Raw genomic sequence first — 19,739 nt, 5'->3', positions numbered from 1 at the left:
AAGCAGTCCTCGGTAAAATGAAGGGGACATTAAAGGTTGGGGTTGTACTGCTGAGGGATAATGGCAAAAAAGAATTTTAACCACCGATTCTTAATTTTTGTCTTCCTTTGGAAGTCCACACAAAGGGAATTTGCCTTCACAACGAAGAAAATGGCGTCTTCTCGGCATCGCCATACGTGCCAGCCAAACTTTTTCCGGTGTTGCACCAAAATCTGTGACCCATCCGCTCTACCTACCATTGTTTGAGGGCCGGCCAAACTACTTAACCTTGTTTGGGGACGGGCCAAACTAGCCACCATGCGGGCATGACATTATGAAAATGTGTTACATAGTGACGTAGATAAGTAACGGGGGGGGGGGGCAAAAAATGCTGGACTACAAACGAGGCATTTAGTGTTTTCTGTCAGAGAGAGTAACTCCCTTTGAAATGGACTTGGGCTTTGTTACTCCGCAGACGTTTTACATGCACCTCCCAGCTGTATAACAGACTAAAGGAAAGGCAAAACCCCAAAAAGCATGATATGACCTCTTTAACAGGATATGCATAGGTCTGGGGAACACTGACCTGGGTAGGTGGTGTTGAATGGGGAGAAAAAGAGCAAAAACGAGGACGAAAGAGAGAGAGAGAGAGAGAGTGTGTGTGTGTGTGTGTGTGTGTGTGTGTGTGACACACACAGGGTTGCCAGAGTTGTCTGTGAAGTAGATCTTGGTAAGTCCCACGTGAATGACCAGTATTTTCATGCAGACAATGCCGCTCTCATAGCAGTCTTTGTTTTGGGCAACAATGGACACCTCAGTCTCTCCCGCACTCTGGATATTAAGGAAGAAACAGAGTAATATTCAAAACGATTATAAGTGGAGTACCTTTTAACATGCCAAAGTGGACTCCTCACTATGTGTTTTTCTCAAGTCTATGCCGAATCACTCTATAATAGTAGTTTTTATTTGTTTATCTGAAGAGTCCCCTTTTAACTTGTGTTGTAGCAGTCATATGGTCATCCTGGGTTCCAAAGGCATTGCAAAGTGTGTAAGGTGTGCAAAGTGCAACAACAGGGAAAAGGTACAGTCAAAAAATAAAATACAGGAAACAATTAAGACCCATTGAGTTGAACACAGTCAATGCTGATGAATGAGAGGTGAGAAGAAGAAGCAACTCAATTGCAATTCAATATTCAGACACAGCTCTGACCTTCTTTCTTATTCTTTTGAGGTTTCCAAGGTGGTCGGCAGTCCATTTTTTGAATAAGAATATCTGTTCTGGTCATTCCAATTCTATATCCCTGGGAGCGCTGCAGCCTTGGGGATTGTGGTGAACAGTGGCACCTTTGTGTTGCTACAGCTTTACACAATGTCTGATAGCATTACCTTGGTGTGCGCGCGTACAGACACACACACACACACACACACACACACACACACACACACATCAATCTGCTCTAATTAAAAAACACTCTTCCAAGATTAGAAAGTGAGCTTCTTGACTCTGCTTTCCTAGATCCCAATCAGCCTTCACCAGGAAACATCAAGGATGCTCCTTCTCAGCCCTTAAATACATACCGCCTCTTGTACCTACACATACACTCGTCCCACTACCTGTCCGCTGGACCCGATACCATCCAACCTCCTACAGACCATTTCCCCCGCATTTAACCCCACAGTCACACACATCATCAACTCCTCGCTTACAACGGGTGTGTTCCCCACTGCATTTAAGCAAGCTTGGGTCACCCGGCTGCTCAAAAAACCTACACTCAACCCAGCCTAGGTTGAAAACTACAGACTGGTTTCACTCCTACCCATTCTATCAAAAACACTTGAGTGCACAGGCTTTAATCAAGTCTCTGAATTCCTTTCTGAGAATAATCTGTATGATCTGAATCAGTCTGGCTTTGAGCGGGGTCACATTACCGAGACAGCACTCCTGTCAGTAATGGAATCACTGCGTTTGGCTAGAGCTTCTGTCAGCTGCCTTTGACAGGTTAACCACCAAATCCTCCTCTCCACACTCGTTGAGCTTGGTATCTCTGGATCTGCGCTCCTCTGGTTCATGTCCTACCTCTCAGGGAGATCTTTTAAAGTATCTTAGAGGGGAGAAGTGTCCAAACTGCATGGCTTATCCACAGGGGTGCCTCAAGGGCCAGTGTTCAGTCCCCCTCTCTTCTCAATATACACGACCTCACTTGGTGCAATCATCCGCTCCCATGGTTTCTCATACCATTGCTATGCTGATGATACCCAAGTCTTCCTATCATTCCCGCCAGATGGCCTCACAGTAACAGCACGGATATCATCATGCCTTGCTGATATCTCTGCATGGATGAAAGAACGCCACCTCCAGCTTAACCTATCTAAGACTGAGCTCCTTGTCATCCCAGCAAGTCCATCCATACAACAACAGCTCAATATCCAGCTTGGATCAAACCAACTCATGCCCACAAAGTCTGCCCAAAACTCGGGTGTCATGATTGATGACCAACTAACCTTTAAGGTTCATGTTGTCTCGATTGCTCAGTCAGATTTGCCCTGTACAACATCAGGAAAATTAGACCCTACCTGTCTGAGCATGCAGCACAACTCCTGGTACATGTTCTTGTAATATCACGCATTGACTACTGCAACTCCTTACTGGCAGGTCTCTCTGCATGCACTTTCAAACCTCTGCAAATGATCCAGAACGTGGTGGTGCGTCTGGTCTGCAACCAACTCAAAACAGCACATGTCACTCTCATCTCTCATCATCAGCCGCTTCTCTGGAGTTGGGTCACGGTGGCAGTAAGCTAAGTAGGGCACTCCAAATGTCCCTCTCCCTAGCAATGCCCTCCAGCTCCTCCTGGGGGATCCCAAGGAATTCCCAGGCCAGAATGGACATGTAGTCCCTCCAGCAAGTTCTGGGTTTACCCCAGGGTCTCCTCCCAGTTGGTCCTCTTGGACCAGTCTACGATGCCGGACGTTGGCATGCCCCCGCCTTTGCCTGCCATTCAGCCTACATTGCACCCTACCCTACTGCTCATCCCCATGGGTGGTGGGTCCACGGGGTGGCACCTGTCACTCTGCTATTCACATCCCTCCACTGGCTCCTAGTTCCTGCCTGCATCAAATTCAAAACCTTGATGCTTGCTTACAAAACAGCAACTAAAACTCCTCCCAGCTACCTGAACTCCCTCATTCAGGTCTACACTCAGTCCTGCTGCCAATGAAAGGCGCCTGGCATTTTCACCACAACGGGGCCCTAAGTCACTAGCCAGACTCTTCTCTTCTGTAGTTCCCCGGTGGTGGAACGAGTTACCAAACTCCATTCGATCCACTGAGTCCCTTTCCATCTTTAAGAAGAACTTAAAGACCCAGCTCTTTCACAAACACCTCCACATATTAATAAAAATACAGACCCCCCCCAAAAAAAAGAAACGCTTCTATGCACCCTATGCATGGCCTTTGTGCACTGCGTGTTGACACCTATGTCCTATCAGACTTGAACCTAGTTTTTTGGCACTTACTTGCATTGTTGTCTCCTGACTAGATCCTTGCTTGTGTTGTATTAACTCTTAGATGTACGTCATCGCTTTGGGTAAAAACATCTGCTAAATGAAACTAACACATTTCTCGGACAAACTAACAAACCAACTCCGATGCCATCTGCCTCGCAATTGTGTGTTCCTTTTGAAATCCATACAATATTACGGGGAAATAAATTTTGGAAATCGATCGCAACATTTTTTTTTAAATTTTACATACAAAACTTAGATAAGCATGAACACAAAAAAACCTCTCTAGAACATACATGGTCACTGATACACAAGTAGAGGCACACATATACATGCACACATCAACGCACACATCACAGAGACACACACATCACTCACTTTGAGCAGGTATACTTGGCAGTCAGAGTGGTAGTCGTACTCTAAGCCGTCAAAGGTGTGGTAGTGTCTATCACTGTAGACAGTACACACAGCTGGACACGGTGAGTAGCTGCAGTTAAAGTAGCCACGGTGACAGACACTGAGGAAGGAGATAGGTGGACGCCAATGTGAAAGAAGGGAGAGCAAGGTGCAGATGGGAGGAGAGTGAGTAATCATACTACTGTGCGCATGCTAAAACAACATACCATGAATGACGTTCATATACTGCAACCTTAACCAGACTTGCATTGAAAATGCTGCATGCAGCATGCTAGACATGGTAACAGTGCATTGTATATTACAGAAAAACGGGTAAGGCTGCATGTTTATTCAGTTTCACATAACCGTCAGCTATATCTATTACGATTACAAAACAACTAGAAAATTATCAGCAAAGGAGATTAAATCTTCATGCATTATTTTACATCTAAGCCTCTGTCTGGACATTCTACTTTTCCCTTAGCCGTGTTATTCAATCTTTCCCTCTAAGAATAATATTACCACTAGGGAAGGTTTTTTTTTGTTGTTTTTTTTACCAGTGGGAAGTCTCACTAGGGAGGGCACATTATAAAGACTGTACCATTTGGAACATGGAGTAGCCACAGTTTCTCCGGGTAGATACTCGAGCCCGAGCCAGGCACACGGGCAGTTCTCTGGATAGTAACACTCCCCACGGTGCAGCACCAACCTGAAGAGAAAAATACACATCTCATGAAGCAGGAGCACAGTATACAATGCATTGGGACAAATGTCACGTACAACATCTTATAGTTTCCTAGTTTGTACACTACTAGATCGTGAAGTTGCAATATGGGATGCTACAATCTCTAGGAAGCTGTGGCTTTTGAGTTTAGACAAGCATGCTCATGAAGGTTTATATCCCATATCACCCAGAGATATTTGGGTGAGGACAGTAAAACATCAACAGTCTCTCTTCCTTCAATAACCCCTTTCAAAGTAACCTTGTACAAGACCAAAACTGCTTCAGCAGAGCTGCTTAGTAGTCAGAAATAAGTGGCTGTGGTTTTACTCTGCAGCTCTCTGGTTTAAATGTGGGGGACGGTAAGAAACCTTCCCTTTAACTCTTGCTGGTACCCTTCTGTCGCAAATCACTCCTGACACTCTTCTCCACCCACTCCACCCTGCCTGCACTCTCTTCTTCACCTCTCTCCTGCACTCCCCGTTACTTTGGACAGTTGACACTGAAAATTAACAAAAACAAAAATCAATTATTATTTTAAAAAGGCATCCGGTCCTTGTGTATTACCCTGCTGGGCAGACACAGCCTGGGATGCAGGGGGTATTGAGAGGACAGGTGAGGTTCAGCATCAGATTACGACAGGTTGGCTCACAGGCCACGCCTCCTCTCTGCTCGGTGCAGCTGTGGTACACCTTCCCCTCAGGACACTCCCCCAGTTCTGCACTCTCTGGCTCTACAACACACACACACACACACACACACACACACACACACACACACACACACACACACACACACACACACACACACACTTAAAAGAAATCAACCCTCTCATCCATGAACATCAACCGCAACCGCCAGTCTTGGGAAGGGTGTTCCAACTTCAGATGTAAAGCTTTTGATTTCAGCGGGTAGGGATACAGCCTGAAATGGCACTTTGTTGTGGGATGCCTGTAAGGAAGGCGAGCAGGGACAGGAAAGATGGAGGAAAAGCCTGGCTTACCTCTTTCCTCTGGCACACACTCCAATTTCCCATTTCTGCACAAGCTGTGGGAAGAGGGGGACAATTGTTGTTGTTACTGAGTCAGGGAGAAAGGCCAACGATCTTAAACGCAAAAACAGCATAAAGGTTCATTTTCTTGTGCTCGCATGCCACTTTTGACCGCCACCCAACAGAAAAATAACATGTTGTTCATTCAAACAGCATGTTAATCCACGAAGTTGTCCGCAACACTGGAAATTCCTGGAGATGCGTGATACTGAAAGTGTCCAGCGACCATTGTTTCCTTTTTTTTGTTTTTTCCCCCCTTTTTTCTCCCCAGTTGTACCCGTCCAATTACCCCACTCTCCAAGCCATCGCGGTCACTGCTGCAGACTACCACAAGCCTCCCCCGATACATGTGGAGTCGCCAGCCGCTTCTTTTCACCTGACAGTGAGGAGTTTCGTCAGGGGGACGTAGTGCGTGGGAGGATCATCACGCTATTCCCCTCAGTTGCCCCGACCGACCAGAGGAGGCACCAGTGCAGCGACCAGAATACATACCCACATCCAGCTTCCCACCCACGGACACGGCCAATTGTGTCTGTAGGTACACCTGACCTAGTCGGAGGTAACACCCCAGATAGCAAAATTGCTGTGGCCTGGACCCGTCCCACGCCCAACACTTCATCCGGCCCACATACCACGTGGAATGATGGCACTTGGATGGTCTGCTCCTGTTTTCGAGATCCAGGCCAGAACCAAGCCATAGCAATGCCGCATGTGCCACATATTTGCCAAAGGGGGCTCATATTTGTTTTGTGATATTTGGGCTATATTCACCATTTACCACACAGGCCACTTCAGGGTCACATCCAGATTACATGTTGCTGAGAGCGCCGCATTTTTGCCAAAAAGGCCCACATTTGATTTGGGCCATATTTGCTATTATACATGTGGGCCACTTCAGGTTCACATCTGTTTTGTCAGGGCCAGAAGAAGGCCATCAGTGCTGCATCACTGCCTGAAGTGTCCCACATCTGGATGCTATCTGGGACAGGGATTAGAACTGGCGATCCCCGTGTTAGTAGGCAACGGAATAGACCACTACGCCACCCGAACGCCCATGCTATCATTTTCTATTAGAAATAAGAATCAATGTGCTGAGTAACAGCTGTTGTAAAGTGGCACACGGTCCAGCATTAATTAACCTCAGGTGCTCCATCGAAGGTTTAATTATGATCTCAAAGGTGTCTGAATGATACTGTGTGCAGGCAGCTAGCTGAGAGAGTCAGTCTGTCTGGCTACAACAGAGCCAATGTGACTCACCATGGACCGGAGGCACTGAAGGTCACTTCCTCCGGCTGAAACACGCCACCCATGGCGTAACAGTGACACTGAGACCTGAGGATAAACCCATGACATTGTTGAATGAGATTTGTAAGCAAAGTCGACACTGACGGAATGATGTAGTTCATGATGGGCTGTTCGGTTGTATCAAATGACAACTCGTGACCGCCGTTATGTTGATGCATGAGATAATTTTAAGTCTTACAGCTGCACACAACGCTGCCGCACATCGTCGTAGTAACTGCCCTCTGAGCAGCCACACCCCTCCGCACAGTCATCATGACTGCAGGTTTCCGTGCTGGATAGAGCACGGCAGGACCGACCACAGGACGACACACAGGAGTGGTACAGCATGCTTCCGAGACACACCACACCTATATATATGCATACACACACACACACACACACACACACACACACACACACTGTTAAGATGCACAATCACAGTGGCAGAACCACAGACACAGACATAAACATACCCACCCAATCCCCAACCCCACCCCCACACATGGACATGTATGCTGGTGTCCTTTGCTCTCACTTGTGCTCCAACCTGCATCTAGTTTTTTTTTTGGACCGCCGTTTCATATCTCAGAATGCATTAAGGGCAGAATATGTCACCACCAGAACCAACCCAGATGACCAGTTAGAGGACTCTGCAACTCACCACACTCGGAGACGTGTGATCTAAAGTTGATGTCCACCCCGTGTTTGGCGCAGAGGTACGAGTAGTGAGCCAGAGCCGTGCACAAGCAGCTGTTCCCACAGCGACAGGCCTGGTAGCGACACTGCTGCTGGTAGATGGTGGGACTGACGTAGCCGTGGCATGGAACAAACACACTGCCCAAAAGCACCTCGCACAGAGACGCGTAGAAGACTGGAACACAAATACAACAGGGTTGGTTGCGTTGGACTCTATACTGTTCTTGGCAACTCCGGAAGAATTCGGTTTCGTGCAGTTCCTTTAGATCAGTGTTTCCTCACCCAGTCCTAAAACAAGTCCTGCCCTACAGATTTTCACTGTAACCCTGCACTGTTTGGCCTGCTTGTACTTATTCGACCATCTGTACATTATCCAAACCGCTTCTCCTGCTCTCAGGGTCGCGAGGATGCTGAGCCTATCCCAGCAGTCATTGGGCGGCAGGCGGGGAGACACCCTGGACAGGCCACCGGGCCATCACATGGCCCACCCACCCACACATTCGCACCTAGGGACAATTTAGTATGGCCGATTCACCTGACTACATGTCTTTGGGCTGTGGGAGGAAACCGGAGCCCCCAGAGGAAACCCACGCAGACATGGGAAGAACCTGCAAACTCCACACAGAGGACGACCCAGGACGACCCCCAAGGTTGGACTACCCTGGGGCTCGAACCTAGGACCTTCTTGTTGTGAGGCGACCGCGCTAACCACTGCGCCACCGTGCTGCCCCTTATTTGACCAACCAACACTTAATTGTGTCCGACTTGGTACTCCTGACAGAATTAAGTGCTATGATAGGATTGGTTGCTAAAGCACGGTCCACACAGGCCTACCTATGAAGGGTTACCATGAAAATTTGCAGCACATGGGACTGGGTTGGGAAACACTGCTTCAGAAAGCAGAACGAAAGCACGTACAAATTAACATCCCCTCCAGCAATCAAGGACAATAAGTATGTGGGATGCAACTGGTAGGACTTCTGGCTCATAAAGCCATGAAATTAATTAACCCCCCCCCCTCCGCCACAGCAAACTTCCTCATTAATCTCCTTAACGCTCTTTGCCTTCCAATTATCGAAATAAGTGGAAGAAGAATATGTGTTAAACCCAAAATAGTGGCGCTTACGATTGTGCTGGTTCATCTCACATGGGTCTATGATGGGTAGGTTGACTGGAGCTGAGCAAGCAGATGACACCTTCCAGGCATTAGCGTGTAGCTGAGGAGTTCCCTCTATCATACCTGCTGGAGAGCTGTACATACACACACACACACACACACACACACACACACACACACACACACACACACAAAATGCACAATTATGCAAACAGTACCCCCCCCCCCCTTTTTCTCCCCAGTTGTACTTGGCCAGTTACCCTATTTTCCGAGCCGTCCCAGTCGCTGCTCCACCCCCTCTGTCGATCCGGGGTGGGCTGCAGACTACCACATGCCTCCTCCGATACATGTGGAGTCGCCAGCCACTTCTTTTCACCTGACAGTGAGGAGTTTCGCCAGGGGGACGTAGTTCATGGGAGGATCATGCTATTCCCCCCAGTTCCCCCTCCCCCCTGAACGGGAGCTGCGACCGACCAGAGGAGGCGCTAATGTAGTGACCAGGACACATACCCAACTCCAGCTTCCCACCCACAGACACAGCCTTTTGTGTCTGTAGGGATGCCCGACCAAGCCGGAGGTAACACGGGGATTCAAACCAGCGATCCCTGTTTTGGTAGGCAACGGAATAGACCGCTACGCTACCCGGACGCCCCAAAACAGTATTTTTCAGTGGTGAACTCGCAGTAAGAAGAGCCTGCTCGCTTACAGGAAGTCATCTCGTAGATTTCCGTTGAAGGTTCCGCAGAGGCCGAGGGTGGAACCATGCCATTGATTGTGGAGTTGCAGGTAAATCCGCCCCCCACGGCCGTCATAGTGCAGCCGCAGGCCTATTCGCGCCTTCAGCTGCGTGAACACAGAGGTCAGTCTCCGCACCTCCACAGCATCTGGTTACCAAGAGACAAAAAACAGTAACTGAAGATATGAGAAGCGATTTGTAACCTTTTTTTTGTCTTTTTTGCTAAACCATTTTTTAACATTTCAGTCTTCGTGAAACCCATAAGCCCTCGTGGATCCCTACCATCAGAGTAGGGCAGGACTGGGGCCGGGTTGACGCCGATGAGCACCTCCCCCTCTCTGGTCAAAGTCACCTGACGACTCACATCCTCGTCCAAAACCACCGTCACTGACTGGATGCACACCTGCTGCTGGAAATAAAACGGACCAAACGGCGGGGAAGGTTACCTCTAAGAACAACGCCGCAGTGTGCGCGCGCGTGCGAGTTTGTTTGCGCGTGTGTTTGTGTGCCTGGGTACACCACCTCGGCGCATGTCGTGTACTGCAGTGTGACGGTGAACCTGCTGCTGCTGCGGCTTTTTGCCAGGACGTACTGACACGCTCCTGGCTGGAGGAACATCCTGCCATCAAAGGTCGTCACGAACACGTCCCCTACCACTGAGCACTCCGCTAGGTAGAGAGAGAGAAAGAGAGGGAAGGAGAAAGGGAAGGAGAGATAAAAGCTGGAAGGGTGATAGGTGATAGGACTGATGACTCTGTATTCTCTGCAGATTCCCCTGCTGGAACTTATTGATCGGAACAGAAGAAAAGGTTAAACTCACCCGTGCAGTTGTTCTCGGTGCAGTTCCACACTCCTCCCATGCACACGCTGCAAACACAGCACGCCGTGTGTCAGCAACACATACGTGGAGCCTACCCAGATAGCAAAATTGCTGTGGCCCGAACCCGTCCCACACCTGACACTTCATCTGGCCCACATACTGCGTGGAATGATGGCACTTGGGTGGTCCGCTCCTGTTTGCCAGATCTGGGCCAGAACCAAGCCATAGCAATGCCTCATGTGCCACATATTTGCCAAAGGTGGTCCATATTTGTTTTGTGATATTTGGGCCGTAGTCAACATTTACCACAGGGGCCACATCCAGATTGCATTTGATTTGGCATATTTGGGCCATATTTGCTATTATACATGTGGGCCACTATACATATGGGCCATTTTGTCGGGGCTAGAAGAAGGCCGTCAGTGCCACATCATTGCCTGAAGTGGCCCACATCCGGATGCTATCTGGGTACTGACTGAGCAACAGGGCCACAACACCACCGAAGGTACACACTTACCAAACGCTGCAGCCCTGCTCCAGCACGTGTCCCTGTGTGTATGACGTCCCGTGGTACACACACGGACATTGAGAAACGGCGATACACGTTCCATTCTGAAGGATCAGGCCTGTGGGGGGGGGGGGTGACCGGTGACGTTAATGAATCTCAACTTCTTTCGACAACATAACTAAACTTTCAAGGGTGCACAGAGCCAATTGACAACATGTGGTTGTGCAACTCAAATACCATCTGGACAATAGCAGCCGTCCAGACAATGCAAGTTGGTTCCGAGACACTCCTTCTCGAATGTGCAGGTAGGAGGACAGCAACTGATACAGTCCCTGTGGACAAAGCTCTCCTCACAGCCGTCATCTGCACAGACACACACACACAGGGATGGATACCTGAGTTAAATACTCCCGGCAGGTAAAATGGGGATGGATAAAACCCAGTCAAAGATTAAAAGCCACTTTATGAACTGGAATAACTGGACTAATATCCGCCGGACTGAACTTATCTGGTTTCATAGGGAATGCCTGGCAACCCCTCCAGCACTAAATGAGTACTCAATTCAAGTTCTGCCTCATTAGGTTGTTCTCGTAGGTTAATTGACGTGTCAGAGAAAGGGAGTCATATGAGGAGACCGTGATGTGCATGCACGTTGGCATGGGAGACAAAGATAAACCTTCTTCAGCAGAGGAGATACACGATCTGCTCAAGACAGGATAGGTAGGGAAGCTTTGCTGTGCCTTGAGACGTTTAAGCCACTTTATTTGTCATTGTAGTCTTTTTTTTTGGCTTTCTTCCCCCTTTTTTCTCCTCGGTTGAAACCGGCCAATTACGCCGCTCTTCCGAGCCGTCCTGATCTCTGCTCCACCCCCTCTGCTGATCCGGGGGAGGGCTGCAGACTACCACATGCCTCCTCCGATACATGACAGTGAGGCGTTTCACCAGGGGGACATGGCGCGTGGGAGGATCACGCCATTCCCCCCAGTCCCCCCTGAACAGGCGCCCCGACCAACCAGAGGAGGTGCTAGTGTAGCAACCAGCAAGGACACATACTCACATCCGGCTTCCCATCCGCAGACACGGCCAATAGTGTCTTTAGGGACACCCGCTCAAGCCGGAGGTAACCCGGGGATTTGAACCGGTGACCCCCATGTTGTTAGGCAAAGGAATAGGCCGCCACTTGCCTTTAACAGTGCATGTCCCCTATCATGGCCCAGCAAATTCATTTACAAATTTGTTTTATCTGTTCACTGAGACCGAAATGTAAGTTTTGAAGCGCCGTCTGGATTACTTACTACAGGAGAGGAAGCTGTCCCTCCACTCCCTCACTGGGTATCCCACATGAGAGCAGGCCCGTGTGTACTCAACCAAGGCCCGACAAAATGTTTCCTCATCATCAGATCTGAGACACACAGCATACGAGCATTACAGTCACTGGGTTTTTTTTTCTAGAAACCAATATAATCACTTCGACCGGAGCCATGCAGGGAGTATTTGTGTGTATGAACTCAGGGGTGGGGTGGGGTGGGGTGGGGTGGGTGGGGGCTGCAGTGCAGACAATGACGCCTATATTTGAATTTCAGTAAAGATGTCCTGACTTACACACACAGGTCAGAGACGCAGCTGGCCACAAAGGGGTTTGGGTCGATGTTTTCATGACAGGACAGGAAAGGGAAGAAGAGGAGCGCGCTGCACTTCTCTATGGCGTCCTGCAGACACGCACACGAAAAACGATCAACAGACGCTGCAAACGACCGACAAAATAACTATGTAACATAAGGCAACTAGTTTTTTTTTTAAATTTCTCCCCAATTGTATCCGGCCAAATTACCCCCCACTCTTCTGAGCCATCCCGGTCTCTGCTCCACCCCCCTCTGCTGATCCGGGGAGGGCTGCAGACTACCACACGCCTCCTCCGGTACATGTGGAGTTGCCGGCCGCTTCTTTTCACCCGACAGTGAAGAGTTTCGCCAGGAGGGCACAGCGCGTGGGAGGATCACGTTATTCCCCCCCAGTTCCGCCTCCCCCCTAAACAGGTGCCCCGACCGACCAGAGGAGGTGCAGCGACCAGGACACATACCCACATCTGGCTTCCCACCAACAGACACGGCCAATTCTGTTTGTAGGGACGCCCAACCAAGCCAGAGGTAACAGGGGGATTCGAACCGGCGATGCCCGTGTTGGTAGGCAACAGAATATAGACTGCTATGCTACCCGGACGGCCTAAATGGCCTTAAAGTTTTAAAACAACATGGGAATTTGCGAGCGGGGAGCAAGTACATACATGGGCTTTTTCTCATTTTAACTGCTGTTTAGACCCATTGACTCGTGCGTATCTATGCAAGTGTGCAGCGGGAAAAAGAGGTGTGTGGGTTTTACATCCATGTCCGACTCAGACTGGCAGGGCCCGTTGAAGTCTGTGTCTACCGAGGGACAGGCTCGCTCGTGAGGCAGGTCCACGGCCCAGCTGTTACCAAACACTGCAGGCTCCTCCGTACGAATGCCTAACACACACACACACACACACACACACACACACACACACACACACACACACAATATATGCTGAACGTACACAACATATAATTTGTCATAAAATCCAAATCCACATGGAAGTCCACAAACATGCAGGTGTATTCAGTCTTTCATCTCTGTATCTTGATATGCACCTTTACACCTAGCCTACCACCACAGTCTTATCGACCACATAGGTCATATAACCTCTAATACGACCCACAGGGGCGTTCCCTAAATTAGCGCTCCTACCGGCGGCAGGAGATATGCCACAGATACTTTTCGCCTCTGTGCATTGTGGGTTTTTATGTACTTGCTGACATCCTTCTTACAACGCATCATAGACAGGCTAATGAAGGTAAGTCGTCAGTAAATAGTGATCAAAACAATGTGAGAACAATAGAATTTGTAGTCAGTGCGTTTCTGTGTTGTTTCGCCCTCTACTATAGTAACTAAGATTGCTATTTACAGCACGACCGCTAGAGGTCGCTTAACTTTAAAACGTAGGTCGTAATAAGCTGCTTGTACAAACGACCTATGGGGTCGTTTTTTGGTGGAGGACAGTCTCAAACTTAAACAATAATAGGAGGCCAAATAGTAACTGTATCGTTGTAAAGCACAGTTCAAACTAGTTCACTGTAGCTCCAAAATCAGAGTCATTTCCTGTTTACTCCCTTTCATTTTTGCGCTCATCTCCTTTCTATTTTTTGTGCCTCAGGCCAGTGGGGGACTGTGGTTCAGGTTACTGGTCAGGGAAGATTTCCTCCTCATTCCAGCTGTACAAAGACAATATCAGTCCTGACCTCTCTTCTTCCCGGGTCCGACCCGGCCCCTCTGCTGCTATAATTGGCCCTGTGAAGTGTTGAGTGTATAATAATTATAATTGTACTGAGTGGGTGCTGAGAGAGGGGATAAAGGGTTGAGGGGCCAGCTGGGCCAGTCTCACCACGGGCAGTGGTGAGGTCATCGCTAGCCAGGTGGTTGAAGTTCCCACACAAGCCACAGGAGGTGCCCTGGTGCTCCTCGCTCATCTTCAGGTAGACGCCCGAGCCTCCGTCCCAGGCCAGGGAAAAGCCAAACACACTCTTAACCAGCAGGTAGTCAGCCAGTCTCTCGATAAACACACTGCCGACAGTCTGAGGCAAGCTTAACCTGGCATTATAGACAGACACACACACAGCCCGACAGATAGACAGACATGTGCAAACGCACACACATTAATACTGTATGCTAATAATAAAAAAGTGCTCTATTGCTCACTCTCTCTCTCTTTTTTTGTACCCCCCCCCTTTTCTCCCCAATTGTATTTGGCCAATTACTCCACTCTTCTGAGCCGTCCCAGTCGCTGCTCCACCCCCTCTGCCGATCCGGGGAGGGCTGCAGACTACCACATGCCTCCTCCGAGTGGAGTCGCCATCCGCTTTTCACCTGACAGTGAGGAGTTTCGCCAGGGGGACGTAGCATGTGGGAAGATCACGCTATCCCACATGCTATCCCCAGAGGAGGCACTAGTGCAGCGACCAGCGACCAGGACACATGCCCACATCCGGCTTCCCACCCACAGACATGGCCAACTGTGTCTGTAGGGACGCCCGACCAAGCCGGAGGTAACACGGGGATTCGAACCGGTGATCCCCGTGTTGATAGGCAACGGAATAGACCGCCATGCCACTTTTGTCTGTTTTGCAGTGAAGTGTTCCATTGACAAACATCAAGGCTCTCTCTCTCTCTCCCTTTCTCTGGAAAACATGTACCTGCGACCTCCTTGGTGGACCTGATACCCCGAGATGTGGATCTCCTCCTCACTAGGGAAGAAGAGGCTGAGAGCGCGTGGACACGAATACACACTCCCCTCACATACTCTGCTGTTGTGCACCTGAGAGGAGGAGAGAGAAAGGGAGAGAGCGCAGAGGAGAGGCAAAGAAAAGAACAAACAGAAATTCCTCAACAAGGATTTGTCTCGGATTGTAACTTGAACTAACATCGCAGCGGCTACAAACCCAGCTGTCCTCCTCATGAGTTCCCCCACACAGTTGCATAAGGAGGCTGAAGCCGCTTTGCCGTAAAATCTGCTGCGATGCTGAAGCTACATCTGGTGAACATCTCACTCAAGGAAACTCAGTCATTCTCAGGGTTTTGTTGTCCTCGTGATGCGGTTCCTCTGTGCTCTTACCCAGACTGTGTACTGTGGCATGGCTGAGTGGCAGTCTTGGGCCAGAATGTAGGAGCAAGTTCCAGGGAAGTAGAAGTAGATCCCATCAAATGTTTCGTAGTGGTGCTGACCCCAGGACCGACAGATCCCGTCCCTGTCCTGGCCCTGATTAGGAACTGAGGAGGCAGACAGACTGGTCTTTAGACAGAGTAGCAGCTGTTACGCTATCAAGTATATCAACTTCAACATTGTCAAAGGCACCGGTTACACAATTAGGTTACAACAACAGAGTTCAGACTCAATAACTGCAGCCAGTTTTACTGGACTCCAGAATAAATTTCCTCTCATTGTTCCTGATGGTGCATGGCAGAACATGAGTACTCCCAAGAACTAATTCTCTGACAATGTTAATCTTTTTGTTTTCATCTCCCTTTCATGAAGTGTATCCTAAACTTCTTTCATCGTTCTCTGAACCAGTCACTAGGACATGTCTCCCTGTATGTCCAGATGAAGTGTCCTCTAGAGCTCTTTAGTCTCATACCTGCATATGTCAACGCTGAAGTAGTTGATTAAAAAAAAAAAGAAAAAAAAAAGGAGAACGTATCCCTAATAGCGGCTGAAAGCTGAGAGGCCCCTAAACTATAGGAAGCACGTTCCAGACTATGGAGACAAAAATCTCTCTCACTCGTTCCTAATCTCAGTAATTTAGTTCAATTAAATTTATATTTGTTCCAGTGGGACATTTTTGTTCGTGTGTGTGTGTGTTTGTGAGTGAGACCCTTCGTGTGTTTGTGACAGAGAAAGACGGTGAGAGGGAGGGGGGGGGGGCAAAGAAAAGAAGACAGAGAGAAAAGATTACGGGAAATGTGATGATTAATTCCACAGTAAGTCAGCTAATTAATGCTTGCTGAATGACATGAGAGTCTGCTTGCAATGTGCATGACACACACACACACACACTACATTCCAGTAAAGCTGCGGGCCTTATTGTACAGTGCATCTTGAAGTAGTTGTACGCTTGCTAACCAGCAGAGTTGTTATGGTGTGTTCACACCAAACGCCAAGCGAATTTTCGCCTCGCTCTACATGCGCGAGTTTGACCGCGCTTGAGAATCTTCCCCCCTTTTCTCCCAATTGTATTTGGCCAATTACCCTACTCGTCACATCCGAATTGCCACCCGCAGACACGGTCAATTGTGTCTATAGGTACGCCTGACCAAGTCGGAGGTAACGCGGGGATTCGAACCGACGATCCCCGTGTCGGTAGGCTGCGGAATAGGCCGCTCCGCTACACTGCGGACACCCGAGGAGGTGGAGATCCGCTGAGGTTCTCCTCTCAGAGCTGACAGGCTTTGGCGACAACAGTGTCACGCGGATTTCTCGCTCAAGTGGAACATGTTCAACTCGCTGATGAAGGGAATCCGCTGCAGGAAGCCGGGCTGTAATTAGCCAGCTAGCGGACGACACTGCTATTTTCCTGAAAGACAGCAGTCAAACATCTTGTGCCCTTCACCTAATTCAACCCTTCTCCAAAGCTTCAGGACTTTACCGTATTAACATTAATAAAAGTGAACTCCTACCCGTCAGACTGTTCAGTTGTATCTATCTGTGACATTCCAGCCAAAAACAGTGTGACATATATGTAGGCACAATTACCGCAAAAGATCAAATAGCAAGACGTCCACTGAACTTCGACCCCGTAACTGACCAAAAAAAACGTCTCAATCAGTGGCTCCCAAGGGACCTGAGCTCGAAGGGTAGAGTTTTGCTGTCAAAGGCAGAAGGAATATCTCGACTAACATACACTGCCCTACCTTTGTATTTAGACAGCCGGACACTCAAATCCACTGACCAACTGTTATTTAACTTTGTTTGGAGGAATCGAACACGCTACCTAAGGAAATCAGTAGTGATGAATTCTTATGAAAAGGGAGCCTTCAATTTCTTAAGATTTTACAACCCTAAGTCACACATTCAAAATAAATTGGATCAAGTCCTATTTAAAGAATCCTACCTCTATTTGGAATATCCTTCCATATTATATATTTTCAAAAGCTGGTGGCCTTAATTTTATTCTTCTTTGTAATTATAAGGTTGATAAAACACAATTTTCCACCCCACACATTTTTCATTTGTAACAACAAACATATACTTTATAAAAACAAATAAATCTTGTTTTTTTGCAAAATTTCACATCCAAAAAAGTACATTTTTAAATAACAAACAATTCTTTCCTGCTTTAATTATAGAAATTGAGAAATATATCTCTACCATTTCCAGAAGCACAAACAGCAAAGCAGTCAAAACATATAATGCTTGTTTACATTATAACATTTTCACTTAACGTGCACTGTAAATTGACCCCCCTGGCACAAGTGCTTTGTTTTTGTTCAGCATTATCATCGTTATTATCGTTAGTACTGCAGTTCATTCATTTTCTTTATCGACTTTTGTTACGACCATGGAATGTAAAGGTGTAAGGTTGTTTATAGTTGACTGGTCTGATGATATATATGTACAGTGGTCCTGTATCATTTGTATTCTTGTAAGAAAAAAAAAAAAGTTGGGAGAAAACTATTTGGCTTTTCTCCACTTGCTTGATGAAGCCTTCGCTTCATGCACGGTATGTTTTTCTGTTTGTGCGTGTGCGTGTGCGTGTTTGTTACTCACTGATCTGGCAGCGGTCTCCCAGCGCCTGGAATTGAGCGCAGTCACACGCACCTCCCTCTTGACACCAACCGCCATTGAGACAACCGCAATATTCTGGGAGTGAGACGGGCACACGCTTACGTTTGTTTTTTGGTCCATCTTGTTAGCAACACCTACAAGGCCTCCAACCCATACAACCACATAGGTCATATAACCTCTAATACGACCCACAGGGGCGTTCCCTAAATTAGCGCCCCTACAGGCGGCAGGAGATATGCCACAGATACTTTTCGCCTCTGTGCATTGTGGGGTTTTATCTACTTGTTGACGCCCTTTTTACAACGCCTCACAGACAGGCGAATACAGGTAAGTAGTCAGTAAACAGTGATAAAAACAGTTTGAGAATAGAATATGTAGTCAGTGGGTTTTTGTGTTGTTTCGCCATCTCGTATAGTAACTACCATTGCTATTGGCAGCACGACCGCTAGAGGTCGCTTAACTTTAAAACGTAACTAAAGGTCGTAATGAACTGCTTGTACGGACGACCTGTGGGGTCTTTTTTGGGTGGAGGAACAGTCTCTTATATGTTTATGTGTGTCTACCTGAAGAGGCGTCTCTGGCTGTGTAGTTGTGCAGGACGCGGCTGGGGAGAGCGGCCTCTGACAGGAGTGTCCTGTACGTCTGGAAAACAAGACAAAACCCCTTACAGCAGCAGACCTCGTGATGAGGGCTTGAGATTCGACAGCATCGGTGACACTCCGCCATACTGCCTCTCTATAAGTTAAAAGCTGTGTTAGCGTATCCCAGACAGCATCTGGATGTGGGCCACTTCAGGCAGTGATGCGGCACTGGTGGCCTTCTTCTGGCCCTGACAAAATGGATGTGAGCCTGAAGTGGCCCACATGTATAACAGCCAATAGGGCCCAAATATGCCAAATCAAATGTGGGCCTTTTTTGGCAACATGTAATCTGGATGTGACCCTGAAGTGGCCCGTGTGGTAAACGGTGAATGTGGCCCAAATATCACAAAACAAATATGGGCCACCTCTGGCAAATATGTGGCACATGCAGCATTGCTATGGCTTGGTTCTGGCCCAGATCTGGCAAACAGGAGCGGACCGCCCAAGCGCCATCATTCCACGCGGTATGCGGGCCGGATGAAAGTGTCCGGTGTGGGACGGGTCCGGGCCGCAGCAAGTTTTGCTATCTGGGATTCGAGCAAAAAAAAAAACCCCCCACTTTGTTAGCGAGTGCGCGTCAGTCTCTCCACAAAGGCATCTTTGTGTTCCTGGTTCTGGTGTTGTGCGCATGTGGGTGCCCTGACCTCCTGTGGTTCTCTTAGGTGTAGTGTACCAACCTCCTCCCCAAGGAGATCCCGTTTCCTCCGAAGTGCATTAGCCCTCCTGCGTGCACACAAACACGCCCATTAGCGGGGGAGAAACAGTCAGAGGGGAGACTTAAGTGCACTTTACACCACTTGAATTCAAACTCCAACCCCCCCCAACCCACCCCCACCCTCCTTCTTTTCGCCCTCACGTGCACGCATGCAAATGCATGTGAACGAACACACACACACACACACACACACGCACACACACGAAAGAAAGTGTAAA

The 19,739-nt window shown here is 48.4% G+C and overlaps 1 protein-coding gene across 1 annotated transcript in view; it reads right to left on the bottom strand.

The window, feature by feature from the left end:
• Nucleotides 1-19,739, bottom strand: part of otogl (otogelin-like) — a 40,227-nt gene that overhangs the window by 19,950 nt on the left and 538 nt on the right. The window contains exons 3-26 of the mRNA XM_056282216.1: nt 19,484-19,529; nt 18,729-18,807; nt 18,148-18,240; nt 15,499-15,653; nt 15,080-15,201; nt 14,272-14,477; nt 13,191-13,315; nt 12,414-12,520; nt 12,107-12,213; nt 11,049-11,174; nt 10,821-10,929; nt 10,304-10,350; nt 10,006-10,151; nt 9,766-9,892; nt 9,454-9,631; nt 8,757-8,881; nt 7,596-7,805; nt 7,134-7,302; nt 6,908-6,982; nt 5,603-5,646; nt 5,167-5,332; nt 4,480-4,587; nt 3,861-3,999; nt 676-810 (exon numbers count right to left, since the gene is read on the bottom strand). Coding sequence (XP_056138191.1) covers nt 676-810; nt 3,861-3,999; nt 4,480-4,587; nt 5,167-5,332; nt 5,603-5,646; nt 6,908-6,982; nt 7,134-7,302; nt 7,596-7,805; nt 8,757-8,881; nt 9,454-9,631; nt 9,766-9,892; nt 10,006-10,151; nt 10,304-10,350; nt 10,821-10,929; nt 11,049-11,174; nt 12,107-12,213; nt 12,414-12,520; nt 13,191-13,315; nt 14,272-14,477; nt 15,080-15,201; nt 15,499-15,653; nt 18,148-18,240; nt 18,729-18,807; nt 19,484-19,529 — 2,944 coding nt within the window. The remainder of the gene's footprint in view (nt 1-675; nt 811-3,860; nt 4,000-4,479; nt 4,588-5,166; nt 5,333-5,602; nt 5,647-6,907; nt 6,983-7,133; nt 7,303-7,595; nt 7,806-8,756; nt 8,882-9,453; nt 9,632-9,765; nt 9,893-10,005; nt 10,152-10,303; nt 10,351-10,820; nt 10,930-11,048; nt 11,175-12,106; nt 12,214-12,413; nt 12,521-13,190; nt 13,316-14,271; nt 14,478-15,079; nt 15,202-15,498; nt 15,654-18,147; nt 18,241-18,728; nt 18,808-19,483; nt 19,530-19,739) is intronic.

Source organism: Lampris incognitus, chromosome 6 (genome assembly GCF_029633865.1).
Source record: "Lampris incognitus isolate fLamInc1 chromosome 6, fLamInc1.hap2, whole genome shotgun sequence".
Lineage (NCBI taxonomy): Eukaryota > Metazoa > Chordata > Actinopteri > Lampriformes > Lampridae > Lampris > Lampris incognitus.
The sequence above is the reverse complement of the archived record's forward strand: the minus strand, read 5'-3'. Positions and strand labels throughout refer to the sequence as shown.